The sequence below is a fragment of the Mastigoproctus giganteus genome, chromosome 8 (genome assembly GCF_048544385.1).
Source record: "Mastigoproctus giganteus isolate SK-2022 chromosome 8, ASM4854438v1, whole genome shotgun sequence".
Classification (NCBI taxonomy): Eukaryota; Metazoa; Arthropoda; class Arachnida; order Uropygi; family Thelyphonidae; genus Mastigoproctus; species Mastigoproctus giganteus.
The window spans coordinates 229,493,713-229,509,287 of record NC_143582.1 but is presented as its reverse complement, the minus strand read 5'-3'; the positions used below and the strand labels follow the sequence as shown (position 1 = coordinate 229,509,287).

General features: G+C 36.3%; 1 protein-coding gene across 2 annotated transcripts in view; it reads left to right on the top strand.

Annotated features, from left to right (window-relative positions):
* LOC150082405 (uncharacterized) overlaps positions 1–15,575 on the top strand; it is a 267,788-nt gene that overhangs the window by 56,528 nt on the left and 195,685 nt on the right. For both annotated transcript variants that reach the window (XM_090379267.1, XM_090379266.1), the window contains exon 2: positions 8,324–8,486. In XM_090379267.1, the coding sequence (XP_090235393.1) occupies positions 8,331–8,486 (156 nt within the window). In that variant the 5' untranslated portion in view covers positions 8,324–8,330. The remainder of the gene's footprint in view (positions 1–8,323; positions 8,487–15,575) is intronic.

The following is a 15,575-nucleotide window of genomic DNA, read 5'->3' as shown; positions in this document are numbered from 1 at the left end:
ATACCATGTTAAACGCTTTTCTTTGATAGTGTCAATATTATTTTTCGCTTCCATTTTCTCTCTGATGTCTTCATTCCATTTTCTGTATCTTCTAGTTCTTGTTGAGCATCTCCAAAAGTCCATTTCTGTGGAGAGCAATTTGTTTTTCCTCTTGCCTATTCAATGTCCAGGTTTTCGCTCCATACAATAGAAGACTGTATAATCGTTTGAAATATAAGTTTCTTTGTTTTATTTCAAATATTTCTGCTCCATAGAACAGAATTTAACATGCTGATAGCCTTTCTGCCATCTGCAATTCTCTTATTGATCTCTGCTTTGGATGGTTCATCACTTTGTAAGATTGATCCCAAATATTTGAATTTATCGACTTGTTTCATTTTGAAACCTCTAATATTTAGAATATGTCCTGATCCTGAAGACAACATTTCAGTCTTGCTAAAATTTATTTTTAGACCCCATCTTTTATATTCCTCAAACAATTTACAACATGCATAGTCTTCAGCCTCTAAGTCTTGTACTATTACCACCTGATCATTTGCAAAAAGTAAATTGTGATAGATGTTATTATTGATCAGCAATCCCAATTTATTGCATTTTTTTGACCAGGATTTTAGGCAGATGTTGATATAAATTTTGAAAAGTGTTGCCGACATGCAACAGCCTTGTAATAAGCCTTTTGAAGTGTGGAATTCAGGTGACAAAGCTGATCCCACTTTAATTCTGCATCTATTATTCCTGTAAATTGTCTTAATAATGTTAATCAATTGTCCACCAATATTTGCCTCTTTCAGTGCTTCCCATAAGAGTTTTCTTGGAACACTGTCATATGCCTTTTCAAGGAAAATGAAAATCATAAAGATTTCTTTTCCTTTCGATTAGCATTTTTCAAGGATCTGTCGTACTGTTGAAATGTGGTCTATACATGACCTCTTGTCTGAAAACCACTTTATTCTTCTGACACCTTGATTCGGGCTTCTAAATGGTTCCTGATCCATTTTCCAAGAATCTTTAACAGCAAGTTCAGGATACATATTCCTCTGTAATTTGAACAGCTTTTCCGATCGTCCTTCTTATAAATTGATGTAATATATCCTGTTGTCATTTCTTTCGGTATTTCTTCCCCTCTCAGTATACCATTTAACAGTTTTTGTAAAACAGTCACTCCTCTTCCTCCGTATTTCAGAAGTTCCATATAAACTCCTCCAGGTCCAGGTGATTTGCCATTCCTTCCCTCCTTCACTAAGAGTTCCACTTCCCTAACAGAAACTTTTAAGCCCAGTTTTCTACACCGAAATCCTTTACAGTCTTGAACTCTTCCCGGCCTTCTTTTAAAAGTCCTTCTTAGTACTTCATCCAATCTTTCAAAGATATTAATTGCATACTAGGTGGTAGATGACTCTCATCAACCGGTGAAATACCACCACTTTGCTTATTGGAGGCTTAAAGTGGTGGAACCCATGTTTAGTCTCTAGAGCTAAGTTCCGGCCAACCCTTCCCTATCTCTTCCATCATGTGCAGTATGATTGATGATTTTTCAGGTTATGATGAATGTCGTGGCGAGATCCAATATTCCTTACATTTCGAGGGTACAGCTCTAAAACGGTGTTCGCAGGCCGGCCGCTAGTTAGTACACCGGACTGAACCTATTGGTAACTCTCTAGGAAGCTTCCGGATCAGCTAGTGTATAATCTTGCTACCTATACTCTGCCAGATAGTGACGGGAGGGAGTCCGAGTAGTGTGTATGCGGGGAGCATTGTCGAGGCCACGTTATGTCAAGGATCTGGGTATATTCTTACCACATGTACGCCATATCCAAAAATTTCATTACTTCATACAGCATGTCCTACCCACTTTTTCTTACTATTGAATACACCATGAATTGTCAAAATAATAGAGCAAGCTTATCTGCGAAAAGATCTAAACCTCCCAAGGACTTCCTAATTCATTTCACAAATATACGTGGTCTCAATTCTAATCTCAACTTTGTCCATTTCCACTTGCAGTCTTCCAAACCCCATGTACTTTTTCTGACTGAATCTCAGTTATCAGTTGATTCAACTACTGCTCATCTCAGATGTTCAAATTATTTGCTGTATGATTCCTTTCACCTCAAAGGTGGTACTTGTGCATATGTCCTTTCTGATATTCCCTGTCAGAGACTTGGCAATTTGGAATCTCCTCTCTTTGATCTTCTCTGGCTTAAAATCTCTCTACCTCATTGTGTAAAATTCATCTGTTGTCTCTACCGTTCTCCCAACTCCACTAATCACTTGGAGCTCTTTGACTTCCTCTCTTTGCAACTTGACTTTCTCCAGTCCAACTTTCCTAACAGTGAGGTAATTTTCCTTGGTGATTTTAACGTTCACAACTCCAGCTGGCTTCCGTTTTCTAGTCACACCGACCCAGCAGGTCGAGATGCTGAGGCTTTTGCAATTAGTAATGACCTAGCACAGATTGTTCATTTACCTACAAGAATACCGGACAATCCTAATCATACAGCCAATACGCTTGATCTTTTTCTCACAAACAACCCTTCTAAGTACAAGGTTGAAGTGAGAGGTCCTTTAGGCACTTCCGATCACAACTTGGTGATTGTCTCTTCTCCAATGGAACCTTTATCTCATGGCTATTCCCAACCTCGTATTGTTTGGCATTACAAGAATGCCAAATGGGATGACCTGCAAGACTTCTTTTCTTCTTTTCCTTGGTCTGATTACTGTTTCAAAACTTCTGATGTCAACGTTTGCTCAGATCGTGTCAGTGAAATTATTCTTGCAGGAATGGAATCCTTTATCCCACACTCCACTTTAAAATCTCGTCTAAACCTTGGTTTTCCAGTAAATGTGCTAAGGCTGTCCAAGAGAAGAACGTTGCATATCGTAATTGGCTTGTTTCTAATTCTTCAGTTTCATTTTCTGCCTACACCAAAGCTCGCAACAATTGTAAAGCAGTTATTAATCAGTCAAAACTAGAGTTTGAACAGGCTAAGAGTAGAAAACTTGCTTCTTAGCCCTAACGGTAGCTGAGCATTCTGGTCTCTTGCCAAAGATATTGGCCGCAACTTTTGCCCATCTCTGCTCCCACCTCTGTCCAAACCAGATGGTTCTGTCGTCACTTCAGCCAAGGATAAAGCTGACCTGCTAGCATCCCATTTTTCTTCCAGCTCATGTATTAATGATCTTGGTAAAACACCTCTCACCATTCCCAACATGCTCCATTCAATGCCTCCTGTGGTCTTCCATCAAAAGGATATCAGAAGGATTTTGATGAATCTTGATGCTAAGAAAGCTCCAGGTCCTGATGGTATTTCTCCACTTGTTCTCAAAACCTGTGCTCCTGAACTTACTCCTATTCTTTGCCGCCTTTTTTTACTTTCTTATTCCAAAGGTGTTTTTCCTTCTGCTTGGAAATTTGCTCATATCTAGCCAGTTTCTAAAAATGGTGGCAAATCCCTCCCATCCAATTATCGTCCCATTGCAATTACTTCTACTCTTTCTAAAGTAATGGAGAAATCAATTAACCGCCAACTCTTAAACTACCTAGAAACCTTCCGTCTGATCAACGATCGCCAGTATGGATTCCGTCAGTGTCGATCCACTGGTGATATTCTGGCTTATGTTACCCATTTATGGACTAATTCAATGGAAAGGTTCTGTGAAACACAAGTAGTTGCTCTTGACATCTCAAAGGCTTTTGATCGTGTTTGGCATAAAGGTCTTCTAAACAAGCTTCCATCTTATGGTTTGTCAACTGTTTTTAGTAATTGGTTATCCAGTTTTCTCTCTGATCGCTCACTTAGGGTGATGGTAGATGGCTCTCTTGTTTTCTAACTTCTCCACTAATGCCGGTGTTCCCCAAGGTTCAGTTCTTTCCCCCACTCTTTTCCTCTTGTATATCAATGACCTTCTTCCATTGACTGGAAATCCTATCCATAGTTTTGCCGATGATAGCACATTGCATTCAACTTTCCATTTTGAGAAACCTTGTCCAACTCAATCAGCTTCAAGTTTTCGAAAATCTGCTGCCAATTCCTTAAATGCCGATCTTCAGGTAATTCTCCAGTGGGGCAAAGACAACTTAGTTGATTTCAACCCTTCTAAAACTCAATCTTGTCTTATGTCTCGCAAAAAGGATTCTTCTGCTCCTATGCTTATCTTTAGTGACACTGCGATTTCTAGGCAAAATGATATATCTCTTTTGGGGATTACCCTGACTTCTAATCTCTCTTGGCACAAGCACATTACAAATATTGCTTCCTCTGCATCTAAAAAACTTGGTTTTCTCTTTCGCTCTCGCCGTTAGTTTTCTTCGAAACAGCTGCTCACTCTGTATAAATCGCAAATCCGCCCTGCCATGGAATATTTTTCCCACATCTGGGGTGGTGCCCCCAAAACCTCTCTTAGGCTTCTTGATTCCATTCAGAAGAGGGCAGTTAGGTTAATTAATGATTCATCTCTAACAGAGTCTCTCCACTCGCTTTCTCATAGACGTACTGTTTCTGCTGCATGCCTCTTCTACAGATACTTCCATGGGCACTGTTCTTCTGAATTGGCTTCTATAATTCCCGCTCTCTCTTTCAAAACAGTCCGAACACGTGCTGCCACCAGCCAACATCCATTTACTGTCCAACTTCAAACCCACAGAACCAACTTTTCATCTTCCTCATTTATTCATTCAACTGCCGTTTTCTGGAACAACCTTCCTTCATACGTATTTCCTGAAAACTACAATTTACAGAAGTTCAAGTCTAATATCAACAAATATCTTCTTTCGTCTTCTCAACCTACAACCCAAGCATGGTACTAAGTACTATAGGTTCTAATACGTCTCGTGTTTGGGGTTCTCATAAAAAAAAAAAAAAAAAAACGGTGTTGTGTTTATTCTGTTTTCTCAAGTCTTTAAGGACCTTCCATGATTCCGCTGATCCAATTTACTATTAATAGTCACGTACTTCCTTTCCCATTCTTAATTTTTTGCGTCTACTACCCAACCGATTGGCTATTTTCTTCTTTTCAATATAAATGTTCCTATGTACATCATTCCTTTCACCCAGCCATTTCAGATATGCAACTTTCTTTTCCTCTATAGCAGCTCTTACTTTCTCTGTAATCCAGATCTTTTTTGGTCCTTGGCTTTTCCTTTTTTCCTAGGATTTCATGTGCTTTTTTTTTTTACAATATTTTTTAAATATTTGTAGATTTATTTAGTATTACCTTTTATCTCTATGTTAATTCCAGCATCCATCTCCGGATGAAATTGTTTCTAATGCTGTCGTCCTGAAGTAGTTCAACGTTAAATTGATCCACTTGTAGCATTTTTCCTTCCCTACATAGTTGGTTGTCTACTCTTATTTTATTACTCCAGTTCCAGCTCAGCATTGTTTTAACAAGAAAATGGTCAGATCCACATTCGGTTCTTCTATAAACTCTGACATCTTTCACTACATATGTCCCTGAATGTTTTGAAATAATGTAATCTATAACTGATCTAATTTGTCTTGTCTCCTGCTACCAAGTATTTTTATGGATATTCTTGTGTTGGAAAAATGTGTTGTTTATTCTCAAGTTGAACTGTTCACAAAGATTGAATAGGCTATCTCCATTGTCGTTCCTCTCTTTCTCTCCGAATCTTCCAATAACTGCTATTTTGTTCAGTTTCTACTCTTGCATTGAAATCCTCCATTAAAAATATCTCTTTGTTCTTAGGGATTTTTTCTATTAGTTCTCTCAGTTCCTCCCAAAATTCATCCTTAAAGGTATCAGCAGTGTTGGGGCATATATTCCCAAAATACATATTTCTCTCCCTCCATTCCAAAAAATTGTAGTATTTTTCCATTGTTTCCTCTGCATATCCCTTTTTCTTTGTCTCCAATAACACAATGATGTCTAAATTGAATTTTTGCAGTTCATCCAGAAGAAAGTTTCTTTTAGTTGAAAGACCTTGAATATTCCAGCATCCCAAAATCATTGTCCTTTTCCATTTGCTGAGTCATTTCCGAAAGTGCAATCCATTTTCATTTTCGCTTGTAGGTGGAAATGAAAATAACAAAAGTTGTGATATTGCCTGGTAACACAGATGTGTTATATTCCTCCATGTGGTGTTGAGTGTTATACCTCGACCCCTGCTTACGTAGGTTTGGGTGGTCACCAGTATTATTAACAATCCCACCATTGTGAAGGTGCAAGCAAAGGATTTGGCTGTCACAGACTGACCAGACTTTGCCAAATTTAGGTCCGCTTGACTTGTGTGTATGTGTGTGTCACCCAAATATCAGTTTCATCACCCATTTTGGACTCCCAGGTATCAAGTCCAGCCCAGCTGGACTTGCTACCTGGGAGTCCAAATAATAATAATAAAGAATAAAAACATTCTTTATTATTATTATTTTTAGTATTGGTTTATTTTGGTTTGATATTTTGTAATTGTGTTTAGCACCATAATAGAAAATTCTTCAATTCAGTAAAAAGCTAAAAATCAATTTTTTTATGATTAAAACAAAGGAAAAGTGACTCACAGAAGGCATGCAAACATATTTGATATACATAATTTTAGGTCTTCTTATGGATAGCATCTTTCCAAAAATGAGCAGCACGCCCTAGCCTGTTCCTGTCAGTGGAAGGGATATAGTTCCCCCACAATATCAAGACAGCAAAATGTAACACAGAAGACACAAATGTAACACAAGGAAGATTTGAGAGTGTATGCAGAGTGACACTTCTTTGTCACAAGTCATGAGAAAGGTCCCTGCAATGGAATCTGGAGTACTGTCAAAAGGACTTTTGCAAAGGACAGACAACTAAAGGACTATATTCTCCCAGTTGAAGGCATGTAAGAATTTTGTGTAAAAAAAAAATAATAATAATAAAATAACAGGAATATATTTTTACATAGTTTACCAAGAAGATATAGAAAAAGAAGAGGCACATCTTTCAAAGAGGTTCTTAGAGGCCAAACATGTACTGAACACAAGGGAAAATCATTTTTCCCCAGGGATGGATCCAATTTGCAAATCAGCAGAACTTCTGCTGATTTGCAACACTCTGAATTTAAAATCTTTAATTCTCGTGCATTGGAGGTGAAGAATATCAATGAAATAGATAATATTGTACGTGTTTATGGTGAAAAATAGTAGGTTGGAATCTCATTGAAATTTCAAAAGACATGATTATGTCGGGGTCATGTTTTATCACCTAAGTGGATCCTCTACAACTTTCAGCTTAGATAAAAGTGACAAAGCTTGGATTCCAGTGAGAAATATCTTGAAAAGCTTGTTCTGTCATTTGGCTAAATGAGAGTAAGCCTAATTTAAATGTTTAAAATTTTTTTTTGTCATCTACATTGAGTTTTTGTGTAATGGCTTTCATTTAATTTTTTAAAATTAATTATTTTTTTTTAATGCTGACTGAACCATAAGGGAAGCATAAATGTTATATTTTAGATTAATTTTTCACTGTAATTATTATATTTTAGAAACAAAAACTTGTTTTATAGGTATTGCGGAATGCTAATTTTCCATTAATTGCAATCCTCATAATTCCGAAACCAGTTAGAACCACAAAATGAAACTTATATCATTTGTGGACTAGGTAATCTCCTGTACAAAATTTGGAATTTTTAGCATTCCCCCCCCCCCCCCCCACTCGCTGAGATATTTGACCTTAAATGTACAGTTTTTTTCAAATTTCACAACTTCAAGGTTAAAAAAAAAATAGGAAGGGCTTGAAAAAATGAAGTTTTCTTCGCAGGCTAAAAGCAACTTATGCATAATTAATAATAAAGTTTGTGGTTTTAAGCCCTTTCTGCTTTACAGCTGTCTGAAAATTGCGATTTTGTGTATTGCTTTAGCTGAATTTAAGACCAAATCTATATATGATTCAAGTATCATTTCTTAAAGCTCAAAATGTTCTCTTTCAGAAAATAAAAGTGAGAATAGTTTATCTTAAATATTTAAGTAATAACAATCTTTTCCGAGAACTCTTACAAGCACTAATTTTTCACTGCCAAGGCAGATAGATATAAATGTGCCCAGATCCAAAATGGAGCAGGAAAAAAAACAATAAAATAAATAAATAAAAAATTGTTTTGGTCTACTTACTAATAGTACCAGCTATGGTGAGAATATAAAAAATAATAAAATTAAGTAACCCCACCTAGGTGATTTCACATGGAATGATCCATTTAAAATATATAAGTTAAACTAAATGCATCAAGGCATCATATGTTTAAGAGTATAATGTATATAATATAGATTATTTAAAATATAATAAAAAGTGCTATAAACTAATGGGCGAAATCTTTTTTTTTTTTTTTTTTTTTTTTCAGTATTAAAATGAAAGGTGGAAAGAAAATGCCAAGAATGCCTAGAGAAAAGAAGAACAAACAACCAGGAGGTAGATTGCGTAAACCAAACTGGAATATGATTTCCTTGCCCCCTTTTCAGAAAGACTTTTATAGAGAGCATCCAGATGTTGCCAGGAGGCCAATGGTATAGTTTGTAAATTAAACTCCTTAGTGTTAATGCGTATAGTTTTTCCTTAAATTTGTTTAATTACTGGTGTGTAAAATTAAAAGATATACTTGGCTAAGTCAAAAAATACATTAAAGATTCAAAATATTTTAATTTCATTAATTGAAACTTGTATTGTGAAATCCCATTATTTGTTGGGAGTGTTCGTACAAATTGTTTTGTTGTACCACAGTTTTTTTGCAATGAATATTATGGAAATCATGTCAAAAGAATCATCAAAAGTATAAATAAATTTTGCTGCACTTTTTAACATACAGGGCATTTAATAAAAAACACTGGGATTTATTTCACTTATTATTAGTTGTAAGCTATTTGTTCTTTGGACTTTTCTTTTCATATTTGGGCTGAAATTTTTCAATTTGTTTTACAGTTGGACTGTGTATTACTATTTAGATTTTGCATATCTAAATTTAAATACAGGAACTCCCCGACTTATGTAATAATTGACTTTTGGAAATTCGACTTTACGTAAGTTTTTGCTGGCTGGTGCAAACTTAAAAAAAATTGTGCAAACATTTTTTCCATCCCATAGGAATAAATGGAGGTTTCATGAAAATATCGTAATGTGAACCCAATAACACTTTTTTTTTTTTTTTTTTTTTTGTTAATTCATTCCAAGACTTTGGAAGTTGAAATTTTCGCTATATAACTAAGCTGTTTATCTCTCTAAAAGGTCATATTTATAATGGAAATTACACTACACTTTCATCATTATCATATGTTCTTGTTATAAGAATCAATTTTGAATGCCTTTGTGATATTTGTCTAAAACACATTTCTGGAGGTGTTTTAGACAAATAACATTTTTTTTAATAAAATAAATAAAAACATTTTGCACTTTCTGGTTTATTGGGCTTTTCTGTTAGCGCAATCTATTATAAACGGGTAGTAAACTGGATCTTATTGCATTTGTGATAATACCGATAACTGGAATTCTGTGGGTTTTTACGTTACGGTATTATGGTGAAATGTGTTCCCCTTCACTGAAATCTTCAATAGTATAAAAAACAATTCAAGAAAATTTTTAACGTTGATGAGACTGCTCTGTATTGGAAAAAAATGCTGGATCAAACATACATTGCCAAAGAGGAAAATACAATGCCAGGTTTCAAGGCATCAAAAGATAGGGCCACACTCTTGCTTGGGGACTAATGCAGCGGGAGATTACAGATTAAAACCACTGATTGTGTATCATTCTGGAAATTCTCATGCATTTAAGGGCATCAATAAAGCCATCCTACTCGTGCATTTCCAATCGAACCAGAGAGCATGGATAACAATATCTCTCTTTGAGGATTGGTTTAAATGCTGCTTAATTCCCATGGTTGAAAACTATTGTAAAGACAGCGACATTCCTTTCAAGATTTTGCTTCTATTAGATAATGCTCCTGGATATCCTTATGCATCTAGATGATTTCAATTCAGGAACTCCCAACTAGTCTGGGAGTTCCTGTATTGCCTAATCATTTGCATTTTTCTCGTTGAGAAAGTTATTCTTTATACAAGGTTTAGTTTAAAATTTTTATCTGCGTACTTTTGAAAATAAATGTAAACTAATTTTATTTGAAGGGCAGTTTTTGTTGTGTCTTTACATGCAAAAACACTGGTTTTAGAATCACAAGTCTCATAGCTAGCTAAATATGCGTACTTAAGAAGGAGCCTTGCACACAAATCCATTTATTTATTTTTTTTTCTTTAAATAAAATTGGTTTACATTTGTGTCAGAAGTGCAGCAGCAACTTTTCTAAACTAAACAGAAGACAGAGAAAAATGAAAAACTTTTTGTTGGGCAGGAAAGCAGATGATTTGGCAGTATTTAAATTTACAAATCTTAAAATCTAAATGGTAATATATAGTCCAGCTTTAACATCAAATTCAAAATGAGCTCAAATTTGGCAACAAATAGCCTAAACATAAAAATAAGTGAAACAGACCATGTGCCTTTTAAATTTAATGCCCTCTGTGTATATAAGTAGCTATAAGTAGTAATTTATACTTTATTTAAAAAATTTTAAAATAAAATTTAAAATTAAGAATAAATAACTAAATAAAATAACAAATATGTATACAAAAAAGTAAAATATATTTTGTTCACAGTGTCATTTTTGAAAGCATATCTTATAAGAAATACCACACATTCAGAAATATAGTATTATAGATACAATGTATTGTTACTTTTCACTTCTAAATTTTACTTTTTAATGTTTAGCATTTTGTTCCTTATATTAATATCAAAATTCAACTTTTGTGCATTTTCTGTATTTATTAATGATATTGATAATGGTATTTCAGGCTTATTGTCCATGTTTGCAGATGATACGAAGGTCTGCAGGGTTCTTAATGACAATAATGACAGTACGCTGCTGCAACAGGATCTAGAAAATTTGAGCAGATTAGCATTAGCATTAGTAGATGGGCTGAGAGGTGGCAACTGAAGTTTAACATTGACAAATGTAAAGTACTGCATATGAGAAGCAGTAACCCCAGAGTAACGTATCAACTGTGTGGTACTACACTGACAGTGGTGGAGAATGGAAAGGACCTGGGGGTAATTGGGCAGGCAGATATGAAGTTTTCTGAGCAGTGCAGACGGTCTGCATGAGTAGCTCATGGTGTCTTGTCAATGATATACAGGAATTTTTTGAGTGGGCATAAGGAGGTGATTATCCCCTTGTATAAGGCAATGGTCAGCCCACACCTTGAGTAACAGGTCTGGAGGCCTCATTTTAAGAAGGATGTAGGGCTACTGGAGCAAGTACAGAGAAGGGCAACGATGGGCTTAAGTTTTGAAAACTACAGTGTCTGGAGACTAGGCACCTGCGAGATGAATTGATTGAGGTGTATAAAGCCTTGAATGGTTTGAGCATGCTCAATGCTGATGGGATTTTTCGTCTTGCTCAGAATAATCGCCTGAGAGGGCATAAATTCAAATTGAGGAAAGATAGTTGTGCAGAAGTTTGCCTTTAGCCAGCGGGTGGTTGATTGCTGGAACACACTTCGTTTTGTTGTTGTAGAAGTTGATAGCTTAAATAGATTCAAAGCAGAACTAAACACATTTGGACTGAGTGGATGGATGAAATGAGAAGTTTTTTTTAATTATATAAAAAAAGGACGTTCCATGTCCCCCATACTATTTGATTCATACGCAGAAGCACCGATGAAAGAATTCAAAGAATAGCTGAAAGGAGGTGTAAAAGTAGGAGGGGAGAAGATAAAGAAAATAATATTTCCAGATGACTAGAAATTGATTGATAAAGGAAAAAAGGTGTAATTTTAAAGAGGCCAGGAAGAAGAATCATTGTAACATTAGATAGAATAATATTGGAACAGGTCGACAGATACAAGTACTTGGGAAGCATAATGACAGAAAATGGATAAAGCCTGGAAGAATTAAAAACAAGAATTGCAATGGGCAAAGAGGCATTTATTAATAGAAAAGAACTATTGAGAAGAAATTTAAAGAATGAATTAAGAAAGCAAATGGTGAAAACATTGATATGGACTGTGTTGTACTATATGGCTCTGAAACATGGACACTGGGAAAGAGGAGATTTGACCACACCCACATCTCAAGCTTTTGAGATGTGGGTGTGGAGGGGAATGGAAAGCGTAAAATGGGTGGACAGTGGGTAATGAGATTTTGAGGAAAGTAGAAGAGAGAACATTAATAAAGAATTAAGGTGACAAAATAACTTTATATGATATGCATTGAGAAGAAAAAGCATATAGAGGAAAGGGATATGTGTGGGAAGAGAACTGTTTGGAGAAGGAGAATTGGAATGATGAATTGGATTATAAGAGGAAATTATGCAGGAATTAAAAGTATAGCACAAGATTTTACAAATATACGTAGTCTCAATTCTAATCTCAACGATGTCCATTTCCATTTGCAGTCTGTCAAACCCCATGTACTTTTTCTGACAGAATCTCAGTTATCGGTTGATTCAATTACTGCTCAATTCAGTTGCCCAAATTTTTTGTTGTATGATTCCTTTTGCCTCAAAGGTGTACTTGTGCATATGTCCGTTCCGATATTCCCTGTCAGAGACTTGGTAATTTGGAATCTCCTCTTTGATCTTCTCTGGCTTAAAATCTCTCTACCTCATTGTGTCAAATTAATCTGTTGTCTGTACCGTTTTCCCAACTCCACTAATCACTTGTGGAGCTCTTTGACTTCCTCTCTTTGCAACTTGACTTTACAAGTTGCTCTCTTTACATGTAAAGCAGTTATTAATCAGTCCAAACTAGATTTTGAACAGGCTAAGAGTAGAAAACTTGTTTCTTGCCCTTATGGTAGCCGAGCATTCTGGTCTCTTGCCAAAGCTATTGGCTGCAACTTTTCAGCCAAGGATAAAGCTGACGTACTAGCATCCCATTTTCCTTCCAACTCATGTATTAATGATCTTGGTAAAACACCTCCCACCATACCCAACATGCTCCACTCAATGCCTCCTGTGGTCTTCCGTCAAAAGGATGTCAGATTAGCATTAGCATTAGTAGAGGCATATGATGCAAGAAAGCAAGCTTATTCAGCATCAGCCAAAAAAAAAAAAAAAAAAAACAACCACTACTCCCATTTCACCCCTCAATTCGTTCGAAAGATGAATCTAGATGCTAAGAAACTCCAGGTGCTGATGGTATTTTTCAACTTGTTTTCAAAACCTGTGCTCCTGAACTTACTCCTGTTCTTTGCTGCCTTTTTTCACTTTCTTATTCCAAAGATGTTTTTTCTTCTTCTTGGAAATTTGCTGATATCCGGCCAGTTCTTAAAAAGGGTAACAAATCCCTCCCATCCAATTATCATCCCATTGCAGTTACTTCCAATCTTTCTAAAGTAATGGACAAATCAATTAACCGCCAACTCTTAAACTACCTAGAAACCTTCCATCTGATCAACGATCACCAGTATGGATTCCGTCAGTGTCGATCCACTGGTGATATTCTGGCTTATGTTACACATTTATGGACTAATTCAATGAAAAGGTTCGGTGAAACACAAGTAATTGCTCTTGACATCTCTAAGGCTTTCGATCGTGTTTGGCATAAAGGTCTTCTAAACAAGCTTCCATCTTATGGTTTGCCAACTGTTTTTAGTAATTGGTTATCCAGTTTTCTCTCTGATCGCCCACTGAGGGTGATGGTAGATGGCTTTCTGTCTTCTGACTTCTCCAATAATGCTGGTGTCCCACAAGGTTCAGTTTCTTCCCCCCACTCTTTTCCTCTTGTATATTAATGACCTTCTTCCATTGACTGGAAATCCTATCCATAATTTTGCCGATGATAGCACATTGCATTCCACTTTCCATTTTGAGAAAACTTGCCCTGCTCAATCAGCTTCAACTTCTTGAATATCCGCTATGAATTCCTTAAATGCTGATATCCAGGTAATTCTCCAGTGGGGCAAAGATAACTTAGTTGATTTCAATCCTTCTAAAACTCAGTCTTGTCTTATGTCTTACAAAAAGGATTCTTCTGCTCTTATGCTTATCTTTGGTGCCCCTCTGATTTCTAGGCAAAATGATATATCTCTTTTGGTGATTACCCTGACTTCTAATCTCTCTTGGCACAAGCACATTTCAAATATTGCTTACTCTGCATCTAAAAAACTTGGTTTTCTGTTTCGCTCTCAGTGTTACTTTTCTTCGAAACAGCTGTTCACTCTGTACAAATCAGAAATCCGCCCTACCATGAAATATTGTTCTCACATCTGGGGTGGTGCCCCCAAAACCTCCCTCAGGCTTCTAGATTCCATTCAGAAGAGGGCGATTAGGTTAATTAATGACTCCTCTCTAATGGAATCTCTCCACTCGCTGTCTCATAGATGTACTGTTTCTGCTGCCTGCCTTTTCAACAGAAACGTCCATGGGCACTGTTCTTCTGAATTGGCTTCTATAATTCCCGCTCTCTCTTTCAAAACAGTCCGAACACGTGTCTCCATCAGCCAACATCCATTTACTGTCCAACTTCCAACTCACAGAACCAACTTTTCATCTTCCTCGTTTATTCATTCAACTGCCGTGTTCTGGAACAGCCTTCCTTCATACGTATTTCCTGAAAATTACAGTCTACAGAAGTTCAAGTCTAATGTCAACAAATATCTTCTTTTGTTTTCTGAACCTCCAACTCCAGTACAGTACTAAGTACTATAGGTTTTAATACCTCTTGTGTTTACGGTTTTCATTTAAAAAAAAAAAAAAGATAGAGAAGCGTGGTGCCAATGGAGCCCTGAACCTGCCTGAGAGCGTGAACGTGAAGAAAAAGATTTTAACTGCAATTTAAAATGTATTATTTGCCTGCCGTGTTGAATACTGGTAAATGATGGAAGTCACTTTCATCATCTGATTGTATAAAAGCAGTCATATGACCAGCGCGACTTCTGGGTATAGCGACAGGCGGTTGGTTAGGTTTTAAGAGTAACACTAAGTTGTAGAATAATAATCCCTTTGGCTCTTAATTCGTGCTTAGCAGCAGCACTAATTGACTCAATTGCCTGAAGGCCAGAGGTGCAAACAATGCGTTCCCAGTAAAGTCTCTCTTAACTCGTTCATTATATGGAAATTTTCTTCGTTCTACTGAAACTATTATAAATTGAATTAACCCTAGGAATTTTTAAAAAAATTCCTAAATAGAAAATTTCTCTATAAAGAATTTCGTTGAACAGGGGTCTGACTTATATATCCCAAAAAAATTTTGCCGCCCTCCTGAACTGCCGCCTGTAAGCAACGCTTACCTCGCCTACCCACTTGCAGTGGCCCTGGTGAACTGGATGCACTGCCTTAGATTTTATGCGTTTCTTAACTAACAGCATAACCTCTCCTCTCTTCCTATCTTTCGGTACATATTGTACTCCCCAAATTCCAATTCTGCATTCCTTAGATCTGTGTGACACCACATCTGTAACATCCCAACAATAGTTGCCATTGATGCCTTGGCCAGCACTTTAAATTCATCAAATTTATTTTCTATACTTCTAGCATTGATGTACATGCAAGTATACATGCACTTGTTCTTGTTTCATGACTCCTAGCAACTCTTGAGATATCCAGC